At 45.9% G+C, this 27,685-nt stretch overlaps 1 protein-coding gene across 1 annotated transcript in view; it reads right to left on the reverse strand.

Moving 5' to 3' along the window:
* The window catches only part of FLVCR2 (FLVCR heme transporter 2), a 52,931-nt gene that overhangs the window by 10,879 nt on the left and 14,367 nt on the right, over positions 1–27,685 (reverse strand). The window contains exons 2-5 of the mRNA XM_004739229.3: positions 14,180–14,321; positions 11,317–11,457; positions 2,607–2,674; positions 912–1,015 (exon numbers count right to left, since the gene is read on the reverse strand). Of these exons, the coding sequence (XP_004739286.2) occupies positions 912–1,015; positions 2,607–2,674; positions 11,317–11,457; positions 14,180–14,321 (455 nt within the window). The remainder of the gene's footprint in view (positions 1–911; positions 1,016–2,606; positions 2,675–11,316; positions 11,458–14,179; positions 14,322–27,685) is intronic.

Genomic DNA, 27,685 nt, shown 5'->3' on the forward strand with positions numbered 1-27,685 from the left:
AGAGCCTCACAGAAGCGGGTTTGTGTGACAGAGAACAGGTCTGCCACTGTCTGTCATCTCCAGACACTGGGCGCTTTGGGGGCCTCGACAAACCAGCCACCCTGCCCTAGGGTAGGACAACCCCAGCAGCTCCCCAGCTGACCTGCATTAATCGAGCACCTAGTGTATACACAGCACTGGAAAGGAGCAACAAAAAGGGAAGGGTGTCAGGTCTCCATTCACCAGAGCCTTTCCTCTAAGCCTGGCTATTTGGCTTGAGGCACTGGGTGAGCTGCTTTTTACAAAGGCGGTTTCCCCCACTGACCTGGCAGCCATGAGGATGGGGCCCAGGAATCTATTTTTAATAAGCATCTTGGGTGAGCCTGGCATACACTAAAATCTTAGAAAGGCTGCTCAGGGCTCCTGGAAACACACTGGGCATTCAGGCCCCAAGACCATCACGGTATTTACGAAGGATGTATAAGCAGTAGCAAGATGATACGGTGTAATCCAGAGGAAGCCCATCCACCTTGCTTTAACCCCTGGCAGCCAGGCAAACGGGGTAGGGCATCACTTCCTCATCGCCACTCTTTGGGGTTTCCATTAACTTTGCAACCGCTGGCATTTTTCTACCTTTGTTTTCATTTCTCCCTCATCTACCCCTTTCTCAAACTACATGGGGGGATGGGGAAAGAATACTGGGCTAGGCCTCACATTCTCTGTCTCTCATCTTATCAGATCCCCCACGGAATGGGTACTATTTCCCTCATTTAATAAATAGAGAAACTGAGGCTTAGAGAAGATAAATGTGAACCGCTCGACCCCTGAGACCCCCCAACTCTCACACCCAACCCTCTGGAGCCAAACTGCTGAGGAATGTGTCATTTCAAAATAAGGGTCCCCAACTGTCAGTCCAAGAGGAGGACACTTACTTGTAGGTTTTGGACCTATCCAGCCAGATGCCTGAGATCACGGCCCCAAGCATTCCTGCAATGACGATGGTCAGGCCGATTCTTCCAGCATTCACTTCTTCCCCCTGGGAAAACCACAGCCTCGTGATCACCCAGGAATGGGACAAGACACCAGACAGAGCACAGTCAGCAGGAGGTGACGGGGGAAAGAAAGGCAAGTAACTCAGGCTCCATTTGAGCTGATTCTCTGAACATACCAGGGCAAGGTGAGCGAACTGTCCCAGAGCCACTCTGAAGTAGATCTTTTTAAATTTAATCTTTACGGCAGCCCTTTTATCTTATTTGTCATTATCCCCATTTCACAAACAGGGAGACCGAAATACATATATCCAAATATTCTGTGCTTAGTTGTTGTTTTTTATTTATTTATTTTTGAGCTATTAGTGCCAAAAAGAATAGGAAGATGACAGTTATATAATCTCGTTTACTTCTCAAAATTCCCCACTGTGAGGTTAGAAATCAATAGTCTGCGCTTTATAGATGGAAAAAAAAAAAACCAAAAAAAAAAAAAAAAAAACAAGGCACAGTGAGATGAACCTGCTAGCGGGAAGTCGTGAGGCATTTATTAAGAACAGAGCTAGGATCTGAACTCAGACCTGTCAAACTCCAAAATGGGAACACGTTAGCCACAGTGGCCTACCACCTCTGCAAGTGTGAAAACCCTGTCCTTTTTTTAAAGATTTTATTTATTTATTTGACAGAGAGAGATCACAAGTAAGCAGAGAGGCAGGAAGAGAGAGAGGGGGAAGCAGGCTCCCCACTGAGCAGAGAGCCTGATGCGGGGCTTGATCCCAGGACCCTGAGATCATGACCTGAGCTGAAGGCAGAAGCTTAACCCACTGAGCCACCCAGGTACCCCAAGACCCCTCCCCTCCCCAACCCAAGGGGGTTGGACCTGGGATTCCTGACTCCAGGACACACAGTATCCCACTCCTAGGATCCAGCTCTTGCTGGTTCCAAAAACATTTAAGAAATGCTTTCAGGGATGCCTGGGTGGCTCAGTCAGTTAAGTTTCTGCCTTTGGCTCAGAGCATGATTCCAGGGTCCTGGGATGGAGTCCCATAGTCTGGCTCCTTGCTCAGCGGGGAGCCTGCTTCTCCCTCTGCCTCTGCCCCTCTCCCTGCTTATGTGTACTCTTCCTCTTCTCTCTTCGACAAATAGATAAAATCTTTTAAAAGAAAAAAAAAAAAGAAGAAGAAGAAATGCTTCCAGTTGAGCAATCAAGAGTTCAAAATTAAACTCTATTAAACCCCTATTTTACAAATTAAATCTTTCATACATGATCTGTATGTCTGTAGGTTTACCTACTGTACAGCTAGGCACCATGCTATGTGCTTTACATACATAGAACATATGAATATATACATATGGGCACACATACATAGTATTAGTTTCTAACGCTAAAAAATAATCTTTCAATAAGGAATTCTTTTGCAGAAAGGAGAATGAGAGGCTAAACAGCCTGTCATACAATTTAGAGCTAGGGCTGAGAACCAGGGCCGTCTCCCTCCAAATCCCATAAGCACAGCACCATACGACACTGTCTGGAATGGCGGGGGCAGGGTCCAAGGGGAACTAGAGTTAACCACTGCCCCAGCTCCTGCCGGGATGGACAGAGCTCTCACTCTCTTCAGCGTGCTCAAGGGACTACCTTACCGGGTAGTGCAAGATCACCATGCGATTCAGCAGCGTGGACAAGGCATAAAAAGCACCAGCATTGAGACCTGAAAGAAGGAGGGAGACACACTGCATTAGGGGCAGCCTTATGCTGGACCATTGCTACCGTCTCCCCCGGCAGGTAGGGAGGTCAGAAGTCCTCAGCTTCACTGCCATTATGAGTGGTGTCCCCAGAAAGTAGGAGGCTACTCAAGACTCCAAAACAACCCAAAGTAACTATTTCAACCATTTCTCAGCCCACACCACTGCCTGCAGATCGCTTTAACCCTGCCCTGGAAACACAGGCACTAGAAACATTACTCCCAGGTCAGAACCGTCTACGTTCCTCTCAAGCATTGACCTATTGACCTTCAGGGTCAGCAGAACCACTGGACACCTTCCATCTCCTCCTGATGACCTGTCCCCGCTCCAGACTGCTCCAGGCCTCTGACCCGTGACACCACTCCTTCTGTGGGTGGTTTCTCTTTTCTGTCCCCATTCAGCTTTCTTTTTGGCCCAATGTCACACAAAATCTCATATCTGAAACCAGAAAGCACCCTAAAGAGCATTGAGCTGACTCTCCTAACTCATCAATTCATCCAACGGATAAAAGGAACACCAGAATACACGATAAGAATCCATGAGGCCATTTGTGCAAAGCTGTAGTAGCTTTAATGAGACTGAAACTGACCCAACGGCGATGATGATAATGATGATGATGGTGGTGAGGAGGATGGCGAGGAGGACGGTGAGGAAGAGGGTGGGGAGGAAGGTGAGGAGGAGAGTGGGGAGGAGGATGGGGAGGAAGGTGGCAGTAGCACATTTTTATGTACTAGATACCGTTTAGGTATCTTACAATCCTTATAGCAAGGTAGTTAATATTATCATCCCCATTTTATAGATGAGGAAAATGCACCCAGTTTTAAAACAAATACAGAAAGTCACTTTATAATGCTCACCAGGGTTCTTAATTTTAACTAATTTTGAGGCTCACAAGACCATCACTGGTACACTTGACATTAGATGCCCTAGAAGACTCTAAGTAACAGGACACAGCTCACGAACAGGGCAGCCTCAGGGATTCCTCTTCCACGAAGCCCAGATCACGGAGCCACCCAGAACCCATCCTCTTTGGTCTCACAGTGATGGCACAGGTGCAGGGAAATATGGGCATGGCAGCCGTCCTAGTTTAACACCTCGCAGGAGCCACTATTGCTGGTGGCATCTCCAGAGGCATAGCTTTAGGGCCCCAGAGAGGACAGGCCAGCTAAAAGAGTCAGCATACTCAGAGAAGCACAAAGAATGGCCTCCTAGCAGATATGAAAAGGTCCCCCAATCCAGACAGTCATTTTTAACACTGAGGTCATTTTTATCATATGTGATGTTGCCTCAATGCAACTGACTCCCTTTATCAGGTTCCCAGAGGAATGAGACACCAAGTTAAGTGCAGAAGAGTTTAAAAATGCAGATTCCTGGGCCTCACCCTGGATCTACTAAATCTGATTTTCCTAAAATAGAGCTAAGAATCTGTAATTTAAAAATAACAACAGGCACCTGAGTGGCTCAGTCAGTTGAGCATCAGAATCATGAATTTGGCTCAGGTTACTATCTCTGGGTCATGAAATGGAGCCCTGTGTTTGGGCTCCATGCTCAGTCCCCTTGCTCCTGTCCCTCTCCTTCTCGCCCCTCCCCCATTGGTCACTCACATACTCTCTCTCTGTCTCTATCTTAAATAAATAAGTAAGGGGCACCTGGGTGGCTCAGTGGGCTAAGCCTCTGCCTTCAGCTCAAGTCCTGATCCCAGGGTCCTGGGATCGAGTCCTGCATTGGGCTCTCTGCTCAGCAGGGAGCCTGCTTCCCCCCTCTCTCTCTGCCTGCTTGTGATCTGTCTATCAAATAAATAAATAAAATCTTTTTTAAAATTAAATAAATAAGTAAAATCTAAAATAACAACAATAATAACAACAACAGGGGTGCCCAGGTAGCTAAGTCGGTGAAGTATCTGACTTGATCTCAGCTCAGGTCTTGATCTGAGGGTCCTGAGTTCAAGCCATGCACTGGGCTCCATGCTGGGTGTAGAGCCCACTTAACAACAACAACAACAACCCCCCCTAGCCATTTCTTAGACTCAGCAGAGTTCATAAGTAAATGACCTTGGGAATCCGGAAGGTCCAAGACTAGGCCCAGGCTCCCAGGTTAACATGGCGGCAAATGGTATGAGAAGGGGCTTCAAGACCATGAGAATGACCCTACGTTAGAGCTGCTCAATGCTGCTGCAAACCAGAATCACCTGGAATGCCTTTTAAGAGCAGATTCCCAGGCCCTCGTCCAGACTTTCTGAAACTGAGTTTCTAGAAGAAAGGCAGGGAAATTCAGGCACACACTCAACCAAGCACCTGAGGCGATTCTGTCATCAGGCAAGCTTGGGAAACACTGATCCCAGATTCTATCTCTGGGCTCTGGATACTCTGTGTTCATTTCCCTTGGGCCCTTCCTGGACTTGTAGTAAACCCTCGTTTTAAAGGGCCAGCCTCACCTCATCAAAGCTCCAGGGAATCACAAGAAGGATATTATGCCTACTCTCAAGTAGGATCTGAGAGGAAGCACAATCAGCCTCCCTAAACCAGTAGGGGAGTGGGCAGTAGTAAAGCCCTTGAAAGCCCCAAGGGAAGGTAATAATCTTCCTGTGCTGGGCTGTGAGTTTGGATGTCCAGCACTGGAAGATTATTCAGAAGGCAAGGCTGGGGGACAACATGGAATAGTGTTCCCTTTGAGGACATTCTTTAGAAGAGAAGCCTTTTCAATGATTTTTTTCAATGTGGCAATTGTTGTGCCATTGATGATAGGGCAGAAGAGGGGATCATGTGAAAGCAAGGCCTAGGGACTCAAGGAGAAGGTAGCCTAGGAAAGGTTATTCTCTTATGCCACACCACTGCCCAACTCTGCTGATACAAATCCTAAGATCCACTGGGCCCCTAGACTCTGGCAGACCTGTAGAGAATATGGTTCCAGCCCTGGGTCTTCCTGCATTGCCAAACCTGGAGAAGGGGATGGGGGGTGGTATTTTACTGGAGGAAAAGGCATTTTTTTTATTCCTGTGATTTCAGGAATATCCAATACAAAACCCATCTCTGCCCCCTCCTCTCTAAGCTGGACTGCCAGATTTAGAAAACAAAACAAAACAAAAACAACACATCCAGTTATAATTTGAAATTCAGGTAATATTCAGCATAAATATGCCCCTAATACTCCATGGGACATGTTTATGCTGAAAAGAATGTGCTGTTTACCTGACATTCAATTTAGTTGGACAGCCTTTATTATATCTCTCAAATGTATCTCTAAGGGTATGACCAGAGGCCTACAAGAAAAAGCCCCCTGAAATTCCTCCAAAGCCCTCACCAGGCTCTACTCTGGGCAGCAGACTCAGCAGCTTGGGGAAGACTTGGAAAGCCACTAGAAAGACAGTACTGGAGATCCCACCAGCTATGTGGGAGCTATTCCTTACCTGGTGAAATGCAGTTCAGACCAATGAAAGAATGTAGGAAATCAAGTTCACCAACACAACAGCAATGTGGATTCATGCAACTGCTTTAGAAGCTCTCATTTCCCTTCAGAGCACTCCAGTGGGAACCAAAATTGATTCGTATTTTCAGAGATTTTTATTTCATGGGCACAGGATGGGTGAAGGAGGTACATTGAGTAATTTGGCAGAGCAGACATTAAAACTCATTCCATACGTGCCAACTCTGAATTCACCATTCCAGCATTCAAGGCTCTTATCCCAAGACCTGCTCACCCACGTCCAGCAAACATGCCCATGAAATGCTATCATCGGCTTGATTCAAGCCACATGCTCTTAAGTGCATGTAATTCAGAGGAAAATATGAACACCATACGTACAATATAAAAAATATGAACCATTTCCCTTTTCAAAGACCAATCTGAAACTACAGGAGGGGGTGGTGGGACACTCGGGAGAGCTTCAAAACATCTAGGTGAATTTATAGAGGGTTTTGTTTTGTTTGTAATTTGGAGCAAAGATTTAATTTGGAGGAGAGCAGTGATTCTTAGGTGGACTGAGTCCCAAACACTGCCTTTACATGACCTCTAAGCCTTAGAAAGATGCTAAAGTCAAAACCCCATCATTTCCAAATCCCAAAGATGGCTGGTCAATATAAGTTGATCCTGCTTCGAAAACCCCAGAACTCTAGATCTGCATCTTAGGAGAAGGCAACTCCTAGGCAGCTGGCTTACAGGATTGAACCTGAAGAAGGAAATACCTCCCCGAGGTAAACCCAAGGACCACTGAGACAAGTGAGGCTAAAAGAGCTTGGCTTTGTCTCTAGATGTTCCTTTCTCCATAAGGACACAAAAATGGCATGGTGGTGAGGAAGATAGGCTTCGGCATCAGTCAGACAGAAGTTTAAATCCAAGATCTGTTGCTTGCTAGCTGTCCAGTTGTGGGCAAGGAACTAAATGGAGCCTCAGCGTCCTCAATATAAAATGGAATGGAGTTGAGAACCGATGTCATGGGATTGTTTTGAAGATTAAATGTGATGATCTATGTAAAGCACTTAACAGAGGGTCTAACACACAGTAATAGCTCAATAAAATTCTTTCCGAATCTGTTATTAAGCCTAAAAATCGTTTCCTTGTTGGTCCAAAGTTTAGTCACCAAGTCCAATTATCTATCATGGAAAAAGGCTTGCAGTTTTCTAACTATAATTAAATATATGCAAACATCCAGATTAGTTTAACTCTCTCTCACTGGAATAACCCCAGACCTTTGATGGAAAAAAAAAAAGTTAATAAATTCTATCTCTGCAATGGAGTCAAATGCTCCTAGAGACTCAGAAGTAAATTGTTTTTCTGGGTAGCACTATCCCAATTTAAATGACAATTAACTTTCACCTTTTCTCTCCTCACCTTCTAGGACTCCCATTATGTGTATGTTGGTTTGCATGATGGTTTCCCACAGGTCTCGAGGTTCTGCTCATTTTTCTTCTTTATTTTTTCTGTTCCTCAGGATAATTTCATGTGACCTATATTCAAGTTCAGTGATTCTTTCTGCTGCCAGCTCATATCTGATTTTGAGCCCTCCAGTGAGTTTTTCATTTTAGTTAGTGTACTTTCAATTCCAGAATTTCTATTTGGTTCTTTTTCATTCCTGTCTTTATTGATATCCTCTATTTGGTAAAACTTTATTCTCCACCTTTTTTTTTTCATTCTTTAGGCATGGTTTCTTTAGTTATTTGAACACTATTTATATTGTTGATTTATAATCTTTATTATGTCCAACATCTGGGCTTCCTTAGGAACAGTTTCTATTAAGTGCTTTTTTCCCCTTGTGTATGAGTCATTCTTTCTAATTTCTTTGCATGTCTCATAATCTTTTGATAAAGCTGGACACTTTAAATACCATGTCAGCTCTGGAAATGAGATTCTCATCCCTCCCTGGGATTTGTTGCTGTTGCTGCTGTTTGCTTGATGACTTTCCTGGACTAATTTTTTAAAGTTTGTATTCTTTGTCATGTGCAGCTGCTGAAATTTCTGCTACATCAGTTTAGTGGTGAGGTAATGATTAGAAAGAAATTTCCTTAAATACCTTAAACCAGTAAGTCTCCACCTTTGCCAAGGACCTCCTCTGTATGAGGTCTGAGGCTCTCCTTCAATGCTCCAGCAGGCAGGTGTCAACCCTGCCTTAGCCTTCACTTCCTCCTTGCCCAGAGCCTCAAGGTCAGCCAGAGGTGAGAGTTTAGGGCTCATATGCATGTGGACTTCTATTTAAATTCCTAAGAATATGTGAGAGCTTCTCAAAGCTCCTATGACCATCTCATTCTCTAGATTTTTGTTTCAAGATTTTTGGCCAGCTTCCTGTTTCCTAAACTGGTTATTACTACCTTAGGCAGCTATGATACTAAACAGTGATGATTTTCAACAAATGCCCTGGAAATAGTGCCTTTCCCACAGAGCAAGCTCTGAGTCAGGTTAAATAAAAGCAAGTCCTCTGAATGGGGCTCTTCTAGGGAACTGTCAGATATCATATAATGACCTAGGAACAGGGTTTTTGGGGGGAGCTCCAGAATTGTTTTTGCCCCACCAAGTGGCTGTGAGGCTGCTGGTTCTCCCAACTACCATGGCTGCTAGGCTGCTGGTTGTCAAGGCTACCACAGAGACTGGGAGAGGCGGATTGGAATAGGGCAAGTTAAAACACAAAGCTCACTGTTTCTGTTGTTATTCAGTCATTTTTTTTCCCTTGAATAAATGTCCCTTGGATTGTTGCAAACCTTTGTTTAAGAGTTCTGGAAATTTGATTTTGACAATGTTTTTAATCCAGTGCACTTGTTGCTTTATGGAAGAACAGATTATCCAAGGTCCTCACTCCACCATTCCAGAAGTGCTTCCCTATTTCCTGTGTTATCATTTAACAAAATAGATGAATGTGCAGAAGTGCAGTATTAAAACAATGCTGCCAAATTAAAGACCATATAAGCAACAAGCCATGCAATAAGAGGAAGAGTTGCTTTGCTTCCCTGCCTATACACTGGGATCATCGCCCACTTATCACCATTATCATTATTCTCACCCATTAAAAAAATTTATTAAGCACTCATCTGCTCTAGAATGCCAAGGTAGGCTAAAATACCCTGATGTCAGATGCAATAAGATTTATGTGTTCCCCTGATATGAGGAAGTGGTGATGCAACATGGGGGCTTAAGTGGGTAGGAGAAGAATCAATGAAACAAGATGGGATTGGGAGGGAGACAAAAACATAAGTGACTCTTAATCTCACAAAACAAACTGAGGGTTGCTGGGGGGAGGGGGGTTGGGAGAAGGGGGGTGGGGTTATGGACATTGGGGAGGGTATGTGCTTTGGTGAGTGCTGTGAAGTGTATAAACCTGGCGATTCACAGACCTGTACCTCTGGGGATAAAAATATATGTTTATAAAAAATAAAAAATTAAAAAAAAAGATTTATGGTGTTCAAAAGTCAATGCACTTGAGATATTTAACTCAAGGAAAAGTAAAAGTTCTTGGAGCCATGCAATCCTGAATCTGAAAGGGATCCCAAAGGTCATGTGGCTTTACTATCCATCTATATGGCCTGATATACTCCAAATATCCCCACTAAGTGATTGGTCCCATCTACACATGAGTGCTTCCTACTTATGGACAACTCACATAACTTCTTTAATTGGACATCTTAAGTATTGGAAAGTCTGTCTGTATATTATGGGTGAAGGCAGAGACATTCTCAGAACGGAAAAGCTGGAAAGAATGAGAAATGGAGACCTGAGACCTTGAAGACTAATCTGTTCATCCAACACTTTTCCAGGTAAGAGATCACTTATTTTTGTGAGTGCCTAAAAAATAGGCATGCCACTCTCCTGTGTGTGATACTACCTTTTCGTGCCTCCGCAGATAAACACTCTAATTTAGATAAAGAGCATGATAATAAGCCTAACATGAAACTCTGGCATAATTCAAAAAGGGGTATAGGCATTAATTGTGTAGGCTCTGGAGTTAGATAAACCTATATTTGAATTCTGCCTCTGCCAATGCAAAGCTGTGTCTTCTTGAGCTAGTTACTTAGCCTGTCTTGAGTTTAAGTTTTCTCCTCTGTTAAATAGGGAAAACTATGGTACCGACCTCACATGGGCATGATGAGAGTTAAATAAATAAAATCATACATGGGAAGTCTTGGCACATAGCAAATGTTATTGTTATAAAAAAAAAAAAAACAAGGTTAAAGCCAACTGGAGTTTCACTAAGCATAAATTATGTCAAACCAACCTTGTTTCTTTCCTTCTAATGGTTACTAAGCATGTTACACAACTGTTGACTCTTGATTTTTAAGAAACTAACTAGTAAGGGTACCTGGGTGTCTCAGCTGGTTGAGTGTCTGACTCTTAGTTTCAGCTTAGGTCATGACCTGGGGGTCATGGGATCAAGCTCCATGTTGGGCTCGCCATTCAGCTGGGAGTTTTGCTCCCCTCTCCCTCTCCCTCTGCTCTTCTCCCTACTCATGTACTTTCTCTCTCTCTCTCTCCCCCTCTCTAAAATAAATAAAATAAAATCTTTTAAAGAATTTTAATGCATATTTAACTGTATCTTACCAAAAGCAAAAAAGGGAACTAAAAGAGGGATGCTGTCTTGTATTCAGGTAAAAAAAGGAGTTAGTGTTACAAAATGATAGAGGATTGGTTGGGACCGGTTTATGTGGCAAGACTCATATATGCATTCATTCATTCATTCATTCATTCACTAAATAACTGTTAGAGTGTCCAATCCAGGCTGGCCACTGCTAAGGAACTATAAAGATGAAAAGCCATAAATCCCTACCCTTGGAACGTTCATAGTCTAGGGGGAAAAGAGACCTGGAATTTTCTTTTTAAATGTAAGTGTTAAGATGCACCAGGAACAGCGTAATAAAACAGGTAAAGGTCACCTTTATAGCAGTGATACTTAGGTAAGACCTGAAGGATCAGCAGGCATTTGTCAAGACAACTTGATTTGGGAGGGAATGCTTTTCTAAGTGAACTTCACAGAACATGCAAAGGCCCTGAGGCACAACTGACTCTTCTGGGTTGGCCCTGAGCAATAGCTCTATATACACACTAGGGATTTGGAAAGAGAAAGACACACAGACACATCAGGTTTTACTTTACCAATTTAAACACACTCTTGGACACACGTGCACATTACCATAGGTGATGATAAGCAGCACAAAGTTGAGGTTTTTGAAGACCCGGACAATGGAACTTAAGTACGATGCATCAGGGGACGCCAAGGCATAGCTCAGAGATTGTGCCCTGCTGGGGGGGTGTTTAGGCTTCTCCTTGAATACTGAAAGGAAAGAAACAGAGATATCACTGTAAATCTCCATGGCCCCACCCCTGCAGAGCTAACACGTGGACAAGAAAAAAGGTTAAGACTCAGAAAGGAGGGCGCCTGGGTGGCTCAGCTGGTTGGGCGACTGCCTTTGGCTCAGGTCATGATCCCAGAGTCCTGGGATGGAGTCCTGCATCAGGCTCCCTGCTCCATGGGGAGTCTGCTTCTCCCTCTGACCTTCTCCTCTCTCATGTTCTCTCTCACTGTCTCTCTGTCAAATAAATAAATAAAATCATTTTTTAAAAAAGACTCAAAAAGGAAATATGAATTCTTCAATTAAATCCATCAGTCCCTCTTTCTTGAAGCGGTTTCTCACCACCTGTGGCTTTTTCTTCATGGCCTCTGGATGGCTGCACTCCCTGGGCCTCCCACGCAGCATTCAAGGGTCAAGGAGTCCCATAATCAATCAGCAAATAACATATCACAGCACACTGAAAATAACATAGTAGTAGTACATGGAGAGAGAGAAAGTGGGAAAGTTTGGGGTTAGTGAGCCCAGGGAATGGCTTAGCACCAAAGCTCCTCCCAAAGGGGAAGGGACCGTGTCGCCCCTGCTTAGCAGAGAGCCTGGCACATGGCAGCCAAGGAATATTCCCTGAATAAGTGAAAAGATCTTCTTCTGTTGGAAAAAACCTCAAGTCAATTCCTAGTTTGTCACATTCTCACTCTAATGTCTGCCTTGTGAAGAGACAAGAGAATTAACACATACCCCTGCAGAAGGGGTAGGAAGGACTGGGGAGAGATAGCACGAAAACCATTCATTTTGTATTTGATTTCCAGCACAGCTGGTACAAAAATTTGATGGCACTGATCGCTGTTCAGGTTCTGGGGGCAGACACGTATAACCATTTGTTTAGTTAAATTGCTTCCCCCCCAAGTTGGGTCCAGGCAAGCTCCATGTAGCTTCTCCACACGCCATGAGAATGCTCCTGAAAGGTCAATAGACTGTCTCTAGTTAGAGGAAGCTCTGGACGTGAGGTTTACTCTCTTGAAGATCAAAGCCCTTCCTCCCCCCCACCGCAGAAAACCTTCCAGCCCTAACTTCAGAGCCCTGCTTCTTCCTTCTCCAGAAATACTCCTGGATTACTTCCTGGTGTTGGAAACCATTCATCCACTGTCTTGTCCATTCACCTCCCTTTGCATGAGGGGAAAGAAACCAAGGCAAGAGGCTATCTCTCTTCCATTTCTCCAAGGTCCTGGAGAAACTACAAACCAGAATTCAGATCAGATTTTTCAGTTCTTTACTCAATTAGCCACTCTCTGGCTTGATAATACAATGTCAAAACATACAAATGTCTTACCTTTGGAATTTCAAATGCAAAGAACCACATGGTCATCCGCTACGAGTGCAGGCATTTGAAGCTGGGCATGTTACAAGTTGAAACTTAAGGTCTGGTTGAGTAAGAGGGACCCTGGATGAACTGTTCTTTCCTGAGGCCATCCACACTCCCGTAGCTTCTCCCCTTCCCAGAAACAGCAAGTCCTCCACCCAACATATCCTGACAGCTTTGAAAGGCCATCAGACTTTCTCATCTTGGAACCCAAGGGGAGAGAGTGACTCAGTGAGAACAGTGGAACAGGGTGCATGATCATAAAACAGGAGGTGGGGATGGCAGGGAAGAATGAGACCTTTATTTACCACGTGAGACGGGATGTTAGGAAGAAAGCTGGTTGGTTAACCTTTAAAGGCGAATGACTAACTGAAAATTAAAAAGCCTCTACTATGCTGTTTCTGAATTTATCACAACACATGTAATACCATTCAGATGATAAAAGAGGATATATAACGATCAAATGTACATGCACATAAAATTAATAGTGGTTGTCTGAGGTTGGTGGTGGGGATTAACTGGTACCGTCTAAGTTAATGGTTATTTCTTTTTATTTTAATTATTTATTTTATTTATTTATTGAAGTAACCCCTACCCCCAACATGGGGCTTGAACTCACGCCCTTGAGCTCAATCAAGAGTCGCATGCTCTACCAATTGAGCCAGCCAGGCACCTTGGCTATTCTTTTCTTTATGCTTTTTCGTATTGTTCAGATTGTTCCATAACCAACATGTATTCCTGTTATAGTTTAAAAAACAAAAAAGCCTCAAAAAATGTGGTCCCCACGTATTCTCAGATGAATCTACAAGAATATTAGTGTTTGTGGGTCAATTCTGTTTTAGTTTTGTTCCAGAAATTTAGAGTATGGAGTTACACAGGGTTAGGTGATCTCTGCCACTTACTACCCATCTAATGTTGAATAATTTACTTAACTCCCCTTAAGTCTCATTTTCCTCTTTGTGGGAAAGAGGGGATTGATGGGATTGGTGATGGGAATTTCCCTCAAGATTCAAAGAGATCAGGCATGTTTAGCACAGTGCCTGTGATATATATCATAAGCACTCAGGGGGTTTCATCACAGGGATCAATAGCCTGCCCGTTAACTCTGGTGAGGTTTTATTGGGTAACCGGTTGATTACAATTAAATCCTTACTGAGCAGCTAACAAAGTACACAAGAACAGCTAGCACTCTATTGGCTAAGACATTTGAAGACCTCAACTAGCAGCCTGGCATCTACTTTCCGTAAATGTCCGTGGTATTCTAAGGTCATGTTCACAAGGTCCCCACCCAAGTCAGCAGAACCTCCCTGCCTCATGGCCCCCCATCAGTCTACTAATGACCTTACCGATGATGACAAGGATGAAAAGCAGAGTAGCCACGCCTGCTATTATGTAAAACATGATGCTGATGTGGTAGGCAAGCTTGTCCCGGTCTTCGATGTTGGGTACCAAAACAGGAGGGACCAAGAACCCAATTGCAATTCCAAGCTATAGAAGACAGAGACAATCAATCACAGTTTCCAACAGCCAAGAGATGACAGCATAAACTTAAAGAGACTCCTGATAAGAAGCACAAACCCTAACTTCCAGGCCTCCTTAAAACCCCAACAGGGATTGGTCCCCCCTCTCAAAACACCAGAGAGATCTTTCATTTCATTGACAACTCAACTCTTTTTATTGATTGAAACTTACCCCTGATCACCCTATCGATACCTATTGGAAAACATTAGAGTTGGGGTTCTCAAGGCAGGCTGGCTCTTCTCTATCTGCAGACTAATGAACAATGTACTCTATAGTAGAGTAAAACATTGATTTTTTTTTTTCCCACTGAATTTTTCATCTCACTGAATCCATTAACCTGGAGCTTTGAGACTGGCTGACAGAAAAATTCAATTCTATACCCTATAACCCCAAGAACTTGCATTCAGTAGGAGATGAAAGCCTAAAATTGCTACCCCACTCACACATGTGAAAAAATAAGTTCATTGTGTAAATAACTCATAATTTACAAAGCATCTACAGTGTGAAGTCACATGTCACCACATAAAGGTACACACACAGGACATGGGGGCATGAAAACTGGCTATAAACATGCATGCGCACACACCCACGAATTAAAACATCTCATTCCTGCCTCACAGTTCAAATTCCCAGGATCTGATAGATAACATGACTTGGGCATTACCAAGTTCCCAAATGCCTAGATTCGGTGATGGCTTACTGTGACGTAACTCCCGAAATCAGAAAACAGCCTGAGAACTCAGGCAAGCCTCAAATTCCCAAAGTGAAGGAAGACGAGTTAATCTTTTAAGGTCCCACTTTTCTTTACTGCACTTGAAAGGAACTGCGGGTAGAAGGCGAGTTAGTTTCATGCCACCCTATAACAACGTCTGTTACACCTGTCTGTTGACCACCTTGATTGCTTTTCCAGCCTGTCAGTTACAACCACTCAGGATGGTGGTTCTCAGCTCTGGAACAGTGGCAAAAGTCATCATCGATAGGCTCGGGATAGGGTTCTTCCAAATTTGCCAATATATAATCAATAAATCAAACAGATCTTTAAGCCATCTACTGTGTGAAAAGTACTCTGCTAGATATTTTACCAAGGTACCGCGATGGATATGGCACAATTCTCGCTTTCAAGTAACTTTATAATCTAGTGGGGGCAGGGACTTTAAAACAAAGATACAAAAGAACAACACAAAGGGGGTTATTGTGGGTTGAAATCATAGGATGCTATTGTTTTGAAAGTTCCTTTGTCATTGTCTAGTACAGCCTGATTAATACAGGGTCAAGTGGAAGTCAATTGAAGGTAAGCTCTAGGAGGTGAGTCACACAGGGTCATAGGAGTTCTAGCAGATTTGAGATAAGAAAACAGATCTTTTAGCTTCTCCCCCCAGGGCCTCCCCCACTGGGCCTGACAGGTCTCACCAGCGCTAAGAGTCCTGAGAAAGGGTCAAGTGAGCCGAATTCTCCAGAAGAGAAGATATTTCATGTCCTTGGAGTCTTCTCTGATCCTTGGTCACAACGATTTGCCAGAGTTAAGTCTAGCTTAAGGGTTGATCTCCAATAATTTAAGGGGTGTAAACCAGCCAAAGACAAAGGGACAAATACAATGGGCACAGCTGGAAAACAGGACTCCCTTCAGGTTCTATCTGGTCTCCTACTACTTCGGTGTTGGAGATCTACGTGTTCAACCGAACCCCAAAATGTCCCTAGGTGTTAAGGAGGTCATGTATTGCATGGAGCACTGGGTGTGGTGCATAAACAATGAATCTTGGAACACTGAAAAAATTAAATTAAATTTAAAAAAAAGAATGAGGACAGATATGGGATATCATCTAAGTCTCTATGATTCTTTCATTCCCCAAAGGACCTTGATACAGGAAAACCTAATACTCAGTAATCTTCTGCCTTGAGAAAGAAGCCCTCCCAGCCTGTTCTACACCAGAGCAGACTCTGATTCCTCAGAGACCACACTCCATTCTGTCTATACACGAGGCCTGAATGAGTGCTATTCCACATGGAAGCCTTCTCCAGACAGCAGGCCGAGGCAGTCAGCTGTAGGGACCCATGGTGACCCAGCCAGAGAGCAATACTGCCACAAGGTACACTTTCTTCAGAAGGAAATTGACTTTGGAGGTACTTTTGTGGTCAGTGTGGAAAACAAAAACATCCGGATTGGACTGCTGCCTCTTCTGTTTTTTTCAAGACGTATTTGTTCCTTCTTCTTGAGATCTGTGTTCAGTGAGAGTTTACAGGCTCTGCTCAGCTCCCAATTCCTCAGTCTGTTCCCTGGCAGGTGCTCAGTCATGTTGGCTAGCTAGACAGATGGATGGATGAACACTGGTGGAAAAATCTTCTCTACGCAAAGCTGGCAGTATCGCACAGGTCTGCCCATGAGGGTCCCTGTTCTTTCTACAAACCACATTGGATTCAGAGGGGTAAGGGGAATATAAAAAGGTTTACAGGGGAGGAGGTAGGGAGAAGGTAGGATGGCTGGCTATTTCTTGAGCATCTACTATGTACTCTGTATCTAACAGCATTTATCTTTTTCATTTAACCCAAGAAATTTTACAATAAAGACAAAAATGAGAAACACTGATGGTCCACACCCTGCCTAAGGTCACATGGCCAGCTAGCAGAAGAACTGGCCCTCCTATACCAGTTCTGACTCCAGAACCTGAGCTCACTTACCATCTCCTGTGAAAAGTTGGTATGACACTAGTCAACATGGAAGCCTAGGTTCTCACCCATTCAAGTTCTGTCATGAATTTTCTAGGACACCTCAAGGGTAAAAATCAGAGACCTGCAGCCCAAGTCAGTACAAGATTAACTCAAAGAGATGGGAGAATGATGCCCCAAGAGGGTGTGCCGGCACCTTTCCTGCACTTACAAAAACAAGACCCGGGCCATGAATGAAAATGATTAAAAATAATTGCTAACTGGTCTGATTGGTTTATGTCCTAGCGCTTGTCCTAGTTTTACCATCCTCAACAAATTATTAGTTGTGGGCAAAAAACACAATACACAGTCAAACCATCCAGTCTTGTCTCTACAGGAACTTATGCTTTAAAAATTGCTTTTCAGGTGCGCCTGGGTGGCTCAGTGGGTTAAGCCTCTGCCTTCCGCTCAGGTCATGATCTCAGGGTCCTTGGCTCTCTGCTCTGTGGGTAGCCTGCTTCCCTCTCTCCCTGCCTGCCTCTCTCCTTGTGATCTCTGTCAAATAAATAAATAAAATCTTTTTAAAAAAAATTGCTTTTCAAGGGGAATTAGGTTCTCGTCATTTCTACAGCACCAATAGCAAGATTGCCCACACTGCCTGAAAAGGCCACCAACCTTGACCCCACTGTGATCCTGCAGGTCTGGGATTCATCCTGAGTACCTGTAGGTTCATATGTAGGCAATCCTTGTCACCCATCAAGGGAGCTTGGGTGACAGTTTGGTCATGGGTGTCCTAACAGCTTCCACGTGGCTCTGCTCGCAGACATTTTCCACTCTGCAGCCAGTGATACTGGCAAAATATGATTGGATTATGTTCTTCCTCTACCCAAAACCTTGCAGTGACTTCCCCTTGCTTTTAAATTAAGTAAAAACCTAAGCATACCCACGAAGTTCTGCACTGGGGGTCATCTGCCGGCCAACTCTCTGCTCCCTGAAACCCTGCCACGCTGGCCTCCTCTCCATCTTTCAAACATCCAAAGTAGGGTGTCTGGGTGCCATGTCCTGCTCAAGAGGAAGTCTGCTCCTGCTCATATGCATGCTCTCTCTAACAAATACATAAAATCTTCTTTAAAAAAATGTCCAAAGCACCTTCATGTCCAAGTACCCACAGGGATTTTGCACCAGCTTCCTCTGACCAGACTAGAATACCCTCCCTCCTCCGGTTCACCGAGTCAATGCAGACATCCTTCAGGCCTGAGCTCAAGCCGCACTTGGTCAGGGAAGCTTTCTCTAGTGTCTCATTTGAGGTCAGGCCCCACCCAGGTAGTTTTATACTTGTGTGATTATTCAATTGCCATCCGTCTCCCCAACCAGACTGTAAGTACCAGGAGGGCAGGGCTTCCACTGATCTCTAGAGCCCAGCATGTGATACTGATCATAAAATGCACGGAGTGGAGGATCTCAATCCTTGAAACCACCCCAGAAAGAGAGATGTGGGTGTCCCGCTGTCCCAGTTTTATAGTCGATGAAAGGGAGGTACAGAAAAGTGACTTGCCCCAGGTCACACAGCGGGAAGCGGGAGAGCTTAAGTTTGAACACACAGCCATTCTGAATCTGGAGCCCGCGAGACTCATCCCTGTGGTTAACTTCACCCCAAAGAGGGCATTTAACAAAAGCATGAAAAGGCAGGCTGGGGTACTCAGTGCTCACACCCTGTTTTCTATTTGCCCTCTCTGCAAACCCAAGGGTGATGTCTAAATGCTGTTGCAGCATCAGTGGTCAGGAGTACTTCCAAAGCAAAGGTCACAGTCAAAAACCGCACCAGTGCCACCTGAGGGGACTGGGGAACAGGAAAAAGCCATACTTTGTGTAAAGCACTCCTTGTCATTCCTGCTTACTCTGCATTTGGCAGAGCAAACAAAAACCCAGAAAACCAGGCTGCCTCTAAGAGGCTAAGATTTCCAAATTTAATCTCTTTGCACGGGACAAAGCATGTGCTATGTTGGCTCTAAGATCCACAGGACCACTATCCCCATCGCTGACCATAATGGGACATTCAGCAAAGCCTGGAGTCACCATTGAGTCAAAATCGTGGCACACAGCTGTCCTCCTACATGTCGTGTGGCCATGAAGATACCCAAGCCATCAAACGAGGACCCTGGGCCTTCCACGAAAGGCAGGGAGCTCTGTGCCAACACCATGATGAGGTCTTTGGTCCTAATAATCCAGGGACAGACCACTGGTCCCCATCTGAATCCTTTGCTAGGCTGCTATGCACCTCATCCTCCTGTCCCTGGGCCATTGGTAAGGTGGACACTGCTCTTCTTGATAGAAGGCAACCGCCTCAGCAAACAAGTTCTCACTCACCCAACCCCCTCTTCTGCTCACTCCTCCCCCAGGGCATACCTGCCATCCAGACAGAGATGACCCCACTCCGTACCAGGGTTGGGCCATTTCTGGGACATTGCCTCATTCTTTTCCCCTGGGCACAGTCACCAGGTCAGGGCCAGGCATGTCTCTGGGATTTCAGGGCTCCCAGGAGCTGACATCCTGGTGTCGTGGATAAAAAATGTCCCCTAACTTGGTGGGCAGCTTTCCCTGCTACAGAGCCCTTTAGAACAAAAACAAGTCTTTGTCTTACTTCAAACATGGTCTGCTTTTAACCTAATGGGTTCACTTAATCCTCAGAGAATTCACACCTATGTTGCATATATTTAAAAACAAACCCCTCAGGTTGCCTGGGTGGCTTATTGGTTAAGCAACTACCTTCAGCTAAGGTCATGATCCCGGAGTCCCAGGGTTGAGTCCCGCATTGGGATTCCTGCTCCACGCGGGGTGTGCTTCTCCCTCTGACCTTCCCCCTCTCATGCTCTTTCTCTCTCTCTCAAATAAATAAGATCTTTAAAAAACAAACAAACAAACAAACAAAGAAACCCTCACCTTTCCTCCTTTCAATCTCAACAGTCCTGGAAGACATCATCACTCTAATATAGTGGTTAGGGACTCAGGCTCTGGGATCAGAGAGATCAGAGTTCAAATCCCAGCTCTACCTATTATTACATGTCTGACTGTGGGAAGTGGATTTACCTCCTTGTGCCTGCTTTGTAATGCACAAAAGGAAGATACCATTATCTAGTTATACTGTCTAGCTCTCGCAGTTATTCTGGGGTCTACATGAGCTCCTTTGAGTGGACTGCGCAGCAGGAAGCTTCACACCAAGGGGTGGCTACAGCCACGGCTCTCCCCTCACGCCCTCTCACAGTAATGGCGGCCATGAGAAGCTACCAGGCCTTGAAGTCATGGTCTGTTTAGGGCCGTCAAACTGCCCTCCCTGGTTCTCCTTGTCTTCCCTCTCCAACTCCTTCCCTCTCGTGGCTCTTTCTCCATTCTCTCAGTCACCCCTGACCCTGTGCTCTGACATACACTCTGTCCCCGAGCCTCCCAAGCCCTCCCTGGAGCCCTCTCTGAGTGGGTAACCATGGGCTCTCCTCTACCGCCCTGTGCCACACACTCAGGCACACGTTCCTCAGCGCAGGGCTGGCCACCAAGCCCCTGTCAGCGGGGGGGGGGGGTCCCTCCAAGGAATCAGGCCTTTCAGAGGGAGGAAGGAAGTCCAAACCCCTCAGACTGCTGTTCTTGGCTTTCTTCACCTACTTTCAACTGTCTTTCCAGGCCCTTCTCCGCCCACTTCCTGCTGTGTCCCTGGTACTCCAGCCAGATTGGACTTGGACGAGTCACGATTCCAGTCTCTTCGTGGTCTAGTTTCTACCTTTATGCAAGCAGCTTCCCCGCTTGGAAAGGGCTCCCTCTTTTAATGTTTCAGAGCCCATCTCAACATCAGCTCCTTTACTGGGTTTTCTTTGATTATACTAGCGAGGAGAGATCTCCTTGCCCTGAACTCCTCTAATCCCTTGGTCTTCTGCCATTTTTCTGACTCTAGTCTGGTGCCTGGTAAACAGAGCAGGGGCTCGCTCAATAAACGGGTGTTGAATGAAGAGGCTTCAGCTCACTGGCATGTCAGGAACACCTCACTCCCCTTCCAGATTAGCCACGAGCCTGGACCTGGGGAAAGACGTTGCCGGAAATTGAAGTGCAGACCAAATTCTCAGAGAAAGTTTGCTATTTAAAACCAAACCAAGCCAAGCCAAGCCAAACAAAGCAAAAACATGATTGAAGGCCCTTTTAAAATCAGAGCCATGTGAAAGATACATTGGGGTTCAATCTAGATTTTCACACTCTTAAAGCCCATCAACCCACGTGAACAATCTTAAAGCACACGGTCCAACGCCGCCCCCAGGAGGGTATTTTTATATCATGAGTGACGAGATACACGTGCGAACCTACACATCTCTATGTTCACTGGCAATGGTCTTACACTCTAAAAATTAACCCGAAGCTAAGGTTCACAGAGTACCACAGTTGAGGAAAAGTTAAACTACACAGGGGCGCCTAAGTGGTTTAGTCGGTTAAGCACCTGCCTTCGGCTCAGGACATGCTCCCGGCATCCTGGATCGAGCCCTGTGTTGGGTTCCCTGCTCAGCAGACAGCCCACTTCTCCCTCTCCCTCTGCTGCTCCCCCTGCTTGTTCTCTGTCTCTGTCTCTGTCTCTGTCAAATAAATAAATAAAATTTTCAAAAAAAAAAAAATTTCAACTACACAGACCAATGTCAGGAAATGTTACTACACAAAAGGTCATTTGAGTCCATGAAGAATTTATGGACACCAAAACGTGCTAAAAATGCGGTAAGCCTGATTTCCATCCCATACCTAATTATGCCCACACACTTCTGGGGCTGCGTGGCTCGACACGGGCGTCTTCGGCATGAACAGCACGGTGCCACTGACGCTTTGTCTCCTGGGACCACATACACGTGGGGTATTAGGTGCAACTCAGGAGTGACGTCAACACTCATTGGCCATCCCCGGTATGTGCTGGTGTGGGCATTTAAACATGGCAAAAATGCTTCTATGGAAACACACATTAGCACATTCCAGTATGTCGCTTAAACATCTGTTTTTACACCTACGTCTGGGTAAAATGATGCAAACAGGGGCTCCAGGGTCCCAAATGTAAGGTACTAGGCCAGAGGAAAGGCACTGGGCAGGAAAGCCATCTTTGGACCAATGGGGGAGGTGCAGAAGGGGCATCCTGGCACTGAGTCTGCGGATGCCCGAGGGAAAAAAAAACAAAAAACAAAAAGAATGGGGTGGGTGCCGGGACATTGAAACATGAAAGCTGACCACCAGCAGGTGAATTATAGAAATGAGCCTCTGGCCACCTAGGAATGCTGGGCAGCTCCTAGGAAATGCCACGGTAAGCAATAATGTGCCTGCAAAGCCCGCTCATATGACTGTATTTTTGAAATTCCCAAATCCAAGCCTTTGGCTTCTTTTGAAAAGACCAACTCAGGATTAAGGAGGGAGCAGACCTTCAGGAACAAAAACAATCCCATTGATTTAGGAGGAAATCACTCACCAAGGGGGGTTTATGCATTTAGAAGGCTAAGCGGAGGTCTCTAAGAACTGAGGAAGCAAGGTCACGGTGGTCACAGCTAGTCAACCCAAGACGTCCTTAGGGCTCCCTCCCCATTCACAGGGTCTGTCCTCAAATCTACAACTGTGCTGAGGGCTTCTACCACCTGGACACTGTTGGGTTTCTTCAGTCCTTTAGGGGAAAAGAGGTTAGGGAAATGCAGGAAGCAGCAGTTAGAGAAATTAGGACGGCCTGCTTCTCAGGGAAAGAACTAATAGCCGCTGATACGTGGAGCTCACATGCCCAAGTCACCACAGCACTACTAAGCCACATACACACATACAAGCGCAATCTTTTAATCCTTATTTTAAAATTGAGCATTCAGGGGCACCTGGATGGCTCAGTCAGTTAAGCACCTGTCTTTGGCTCAGGGCACAATCCGAGGGTGCTGGGATCAAGCCCCGTGTTGGGCTCCCTGCTCAGCAGGGAGCCTACTTCTCCCTCCTCCTCCGCCTGCCCCTCTGCCTACTTGTGCACGCTCTCTCTATATTTTCTTTCTGTCAAATAATAGAAATAAAATATTTTTAAAAAAATTTAAAAATTGAGCATTCAGGAGGAAAAAATTTGAGGAAATGACATTTGTGTAGTTTAGCCAAGGTCGTATAATAATAAATGATAAGGCCAGACTTCAAGCTCAGGCCATCTGGACTAGAGTCTGTACCCTAAGCCTTGGGTTAAATGAGCAGGTCTTCGCTGTTAGCAAAACTAAAAGCAAGAGCTCTGATGCATAACGAGCACCTACTATGTGCTAGGCAGCATGCTAAGTGATTTTTTCACGTTATTTCATTTAATCCCCATGGCAACCACCTAAAGTTGGCATCGTTGTGTCGAACTTGGTTTTTATAGATGAGAAAACATCTCTGAATTGCCCAAGGCCACTCAGTTTCTAACAGCAAGACTGACTCCAAATCCAGTAGGCAGGGTGATAGTCACAGAAGTGAGTACCTTCAGACACCTGACAAGTCCCCCAGTCTTGTATGCTCCATTCCGTAAATCAAGCCCATCCCTCTAGGTCTAGCTGTTGGAGATGAGAGGTACCTCCAGCCATAGTCTGTTTTGTTTACTACTTGGTTAGACTTTACATGATTTCTTATTCTTATGGGATGCTTTTTGGATTTTTCTTCACATAGGGTGGTGTTGTCTCCCCAGATAGATGATTAGCACCTTGAGGACAGGGTCACTGATTTACATTGCCTTCTGTGACTCTTCCCCACATGGCACCAGGCACAATGCCAAGAGGAGAGAAGGTGCTTGGGAAACAGCTTTAAGTAAAGAGATAACTCAGGATTGTGCAGCTCAGACCTAACTCAAGTATCTACAGCTGATAGGTTGGGCATAACAGCAATTAGATCCATTCCAAGAGCTTACCACCACAAGAAAGCAAAAATGAGGAGGAATGACCTATAGAAGACCTCAGATTTGGGCTCTGAAGATCAGCCATTGGGATATGGGACTTCCCATCATCAAACCTACATTCAGTAGTGATTGAGCACCAAATGGTCGTACTAAAAAGAAAGGGAGGAGACAAAGCGCTTGTATCACCAAGCTTATAAGCTATCGAATATACCTTGATCTTGACCTACAGCCTTGGTGCTGGGTTTCATTCCTCATCTTTGGGGGGGTGCAAGGTAGCTGAAGAGCAGAGGTGCACTAGGCTATAAACAGAGAAGAAGCTAGGTTTAGGGGAGGGGTCTGAGTTCTACAGGGAATTTTTTTTTTTTTATTTAAGCTGAGCTTCCTATCTGTTCCTGCTTGCAGCCATCCACTCAGGAGGCTCTCAGTACTCACACTCCTTCTTTTCAGGGTTAGAGTTCCTCTTGAAATTGTCCTCCTGGTGACGTCTGCAAAGGGGTCATTCTAGGTCTATATGAACACAGATGTGAAGCCTCCTCTACCTCCCTTTTCACTAAGAGCCCATGGCGCTGCTGGCTTCACTATTCAAAGGTCCCTCTGCTGACACTGCTGAGGGCCGATGACCACAGGCTCAAAGAACTTCCCCATGACTCTATTGCAAAAGAGGAAAAACGAGGGGGCATCTTTCGAACCGCCAGGCCAGCCAGAGCAGCGGAGCACAGACCTCACTATCTCCCAGTATTCCGCCCTGGAAGTGGGCAACGTGCTTAGCTCTATTCAAAGGCTTTGGGACTTCGCACCAACTCTGCCCCAGAAGCCCGCACATAGTAGCCAACGGATCAGTCCCGCTGTCCTGGGTACAGATGGTGGTAACAGCCCAGACACATGCAGTGTCCCATGCTGTCATCCCTAAAAGGAGTTCGTGTGACAATAAATGTTTCTATCCCTCCCACATTTCTTCGAAGTCTGATTGGACTTTCTGAGTGACAGTCATCCCCTTCTGATTTTCGAGGGTGAAGTTCAGACCCAGGTGATTACTCAGGGGGCAGGCCCTGGAAGAGTTATTGCTTTGTGGGTTACCATGGAAAGACCCAGTTCCTCTTCCTGCAGGGTGTGCCACCAGAAACAGACAGGGTGGTTCCAAAGCTGCTTTTTCCTAGCTTGTGAAGTCGATTGCACAAGTTAACTAACCCTGCCTCGTGATCCCGAAGAGAAATCTAGAAAGAGAAAGAAATCTCTGCCACCCATAGCTAATCCCGCCCCAAGGAAGCAGCACCATCAGATCTGGCTCTGTGATCTAGGGAGTTACTCAGGGACCTACTTACACAAGAACATCTCCCAAAATCCTGCTCTGAAGATGCCTCCTCTCCTGCTTGACCTGATATTTCCACCATTAGTCACTCCATTACTCGCTGCCTTACAGTTTCATCTCTCCTCTCTTAAATGTGAACTCAGGGACCTTTTCTTTCCCATTCATTGCTTCATGCTTAGCACTCAGACTGCTGCTCAGAACAAAGCAGATGCTCACTAAACATTTGTGCAATACAAAAATGACAGTTGCGCTGCACTGTCTCAAACAAAACAAAACAAAACAACAACAAAACCATAGCTCCTGAGAGCACTGAGTTCTAGAAGCGCAGTGTGTGACCTTTAACCCGAAGCTGTCCTTCCTGAGACGGTCCGGCCAAGAGGATGAGAGCCTTCATTCCCTGGCTCCCATTAGTCACATTACCTGCTATCAACTGGGGGCATGTGGGGAGGCTGGCTGGAGGGAATGAAATCCAGAACAAGCAGGATTCAAGAAGACAGAGGGGATGGCCAGGGGACTGTGTGGGTTATTTGCAAGGGACAGAGATGTGGCCCAGGGCAGGAGCACCCTTCGAAAGGCCATGGGTTTTGGGAGACAGCATGAGAATGCAGGACTAGTCATTCCTGGGGCAGATAATGGGGTAGCCTTTTCTCTGAGGAGGAACAACTCTGGAAAGAAAAAAAGACAATGTCTTCACAAGTTACAGCCCAAGCCCCCCCAGTCCCTGTATGTTACCACTGATCACTGCCACTAACTGTAAAGGCCCTGGGTGGAAATAGGGGAAGGCCAACACCACCACGTCCTCAAAAGAAGGCTCCTCACTCTGGGCCACGTGTCCTCCGTGAAGACCATATCGGCTCTGTGCTGTGCCACCACGGATACCCACCTTCATTGAAGAAAGGAGCCATCCTGGGCACGTATAGATTGAAAAGCTGCTTTGTGCTAACCCTTGGCAAAAGCCCCTTCTGGCAATCAAAAAGAATCAGAACGTTCTGCAGGATTCCTGAAGCTGCAGAATGGGTCAGGCCAAGAGGCTCAAATTAGCAGGAAGACTCCAGAACCCAGAAGCTCTAGGACGGGCTCCTACAGCCAGAATGACCAGAGAGCTTTTGGAAACGAAAAGCAGATTCTAAAGGGCAAGAATGCCAAGCTCTGCAGACAGAGGCTGCCGTCCTCAAGCCAAGTGCATTCCAACCACCACACTTCACAAAGGCAATGGGACATGCGCTGTATGCATGTCCAACGTTTTATTCCTTAAGTGTCACTGAGCAAGTCCAGAGTCGTTTTTTCCTTAAAGGCACTTAAGAGCCTAGGTTTGCACAACATACAACCTGAGCAGCAAGGCAACCCAGTGAGGTCAAGGTCAACAGCAGGATGCCCAAAGTCAAGCAACTTGCTGCGTTCAGAGCAGTGAAGTAAATATTGGGACTTATGATGGTCCCGTTCCCGGCCCCGCTGTCTTCCCACAGAACCTCGCTGAGCCGCGACAAGGCACCAACCAGCCACATGTGCCTGGAAGACGTGGTCGGAGACTCCAGATGACCCAGGGCCTGATGGACTCCTTTGCAGGGCGTTTGTGGTAGAGCTGAGGAATGTGTTTGGGTCATCAGAAAGTGGCAAACACATTTACCCAGCACCTCTTATCAATGTTCTTTCTGGACAGGGAAGCAGAAAGCAGTCCGATGGGAGGAGAGAACATCCATGTTTCCTTTGGTCCCTGAAACAAACCTCTGGCCAGTGATCTGGGCTCTGGGAACACGACTTCATCTCCCCCCCAACAACAGCCTGAGAAGCAAACACTGGCAAGGACAGTCTTGCTCCACCAACGGGAGGGCTGTTGAGGTGCCTTTCTCAAGGCCACACGGTGAGGGACTGTGGTGAGGCCGGGGGCTGAGACTGTCCCTTGGGACAGGGACAGTGACACTCCAGTGATACTCAGGACATAGGGCGTGGGGAGGGTTTCCAGGAAGCTGCTCCAGAAACCGGAGAGCCTTGATCTTTCCCGGCCCTGCCCCGCTCAGGCAGCCCGGAAGGGAGGCTTTATCACCACCTGCTGCCTTTCCTGACCACCTGCTTCCAAGGCTTCGGGAACTGAGGCTCTAGGTGGAGGGGATTTTCTCCTGGGGCCTAGTTACAGAGAAAAGGTGGAAAAGATTAGTCAGAGAGTTGAATCAAGCCACATTCTTCCCTCACCCCAATTCCTCTCCTCCTGAGGCTGCAGGTGACGGGGTACGAGACGATAATCACAGAAAATGCTCTGGAATCTTCTCTCAGCGATGAGAAGATAAGGTCCCACGGCTAAAGTGTAAAAAAGCCAGAGCACCAGACATCCCCCTTCCCATCCAGAGAGCCTCAGTCGCTGCTGTGTGCCAGGCGTGGCCTCTTCTGGTCGGTATGTTACAAGCAAGCGGTGGGGCGGGGGCGGGGGGTGACCTCTCTGCAGGAGGGTGGTGACTGCTGGCCCCAACCAGCTCACCGCTGAGAGGCTGAGAG

This window comes from Mustela putorius, unplaced genomic scaffold, assembly GCF_011764305.1.
Source record: "Mustela putorius furo isolate JIRA1106 unplaced genomic scaffold, ASM1176430v1.1 tig00000129_pilon_pilon_pilon, whole genome shotgun sequence".
Lineage (NCBI taxonomy): Eukaryota > Metazoa > Chordata > Mammalia > Carnivora > Mustelidae > Mustela > Mustela putorius.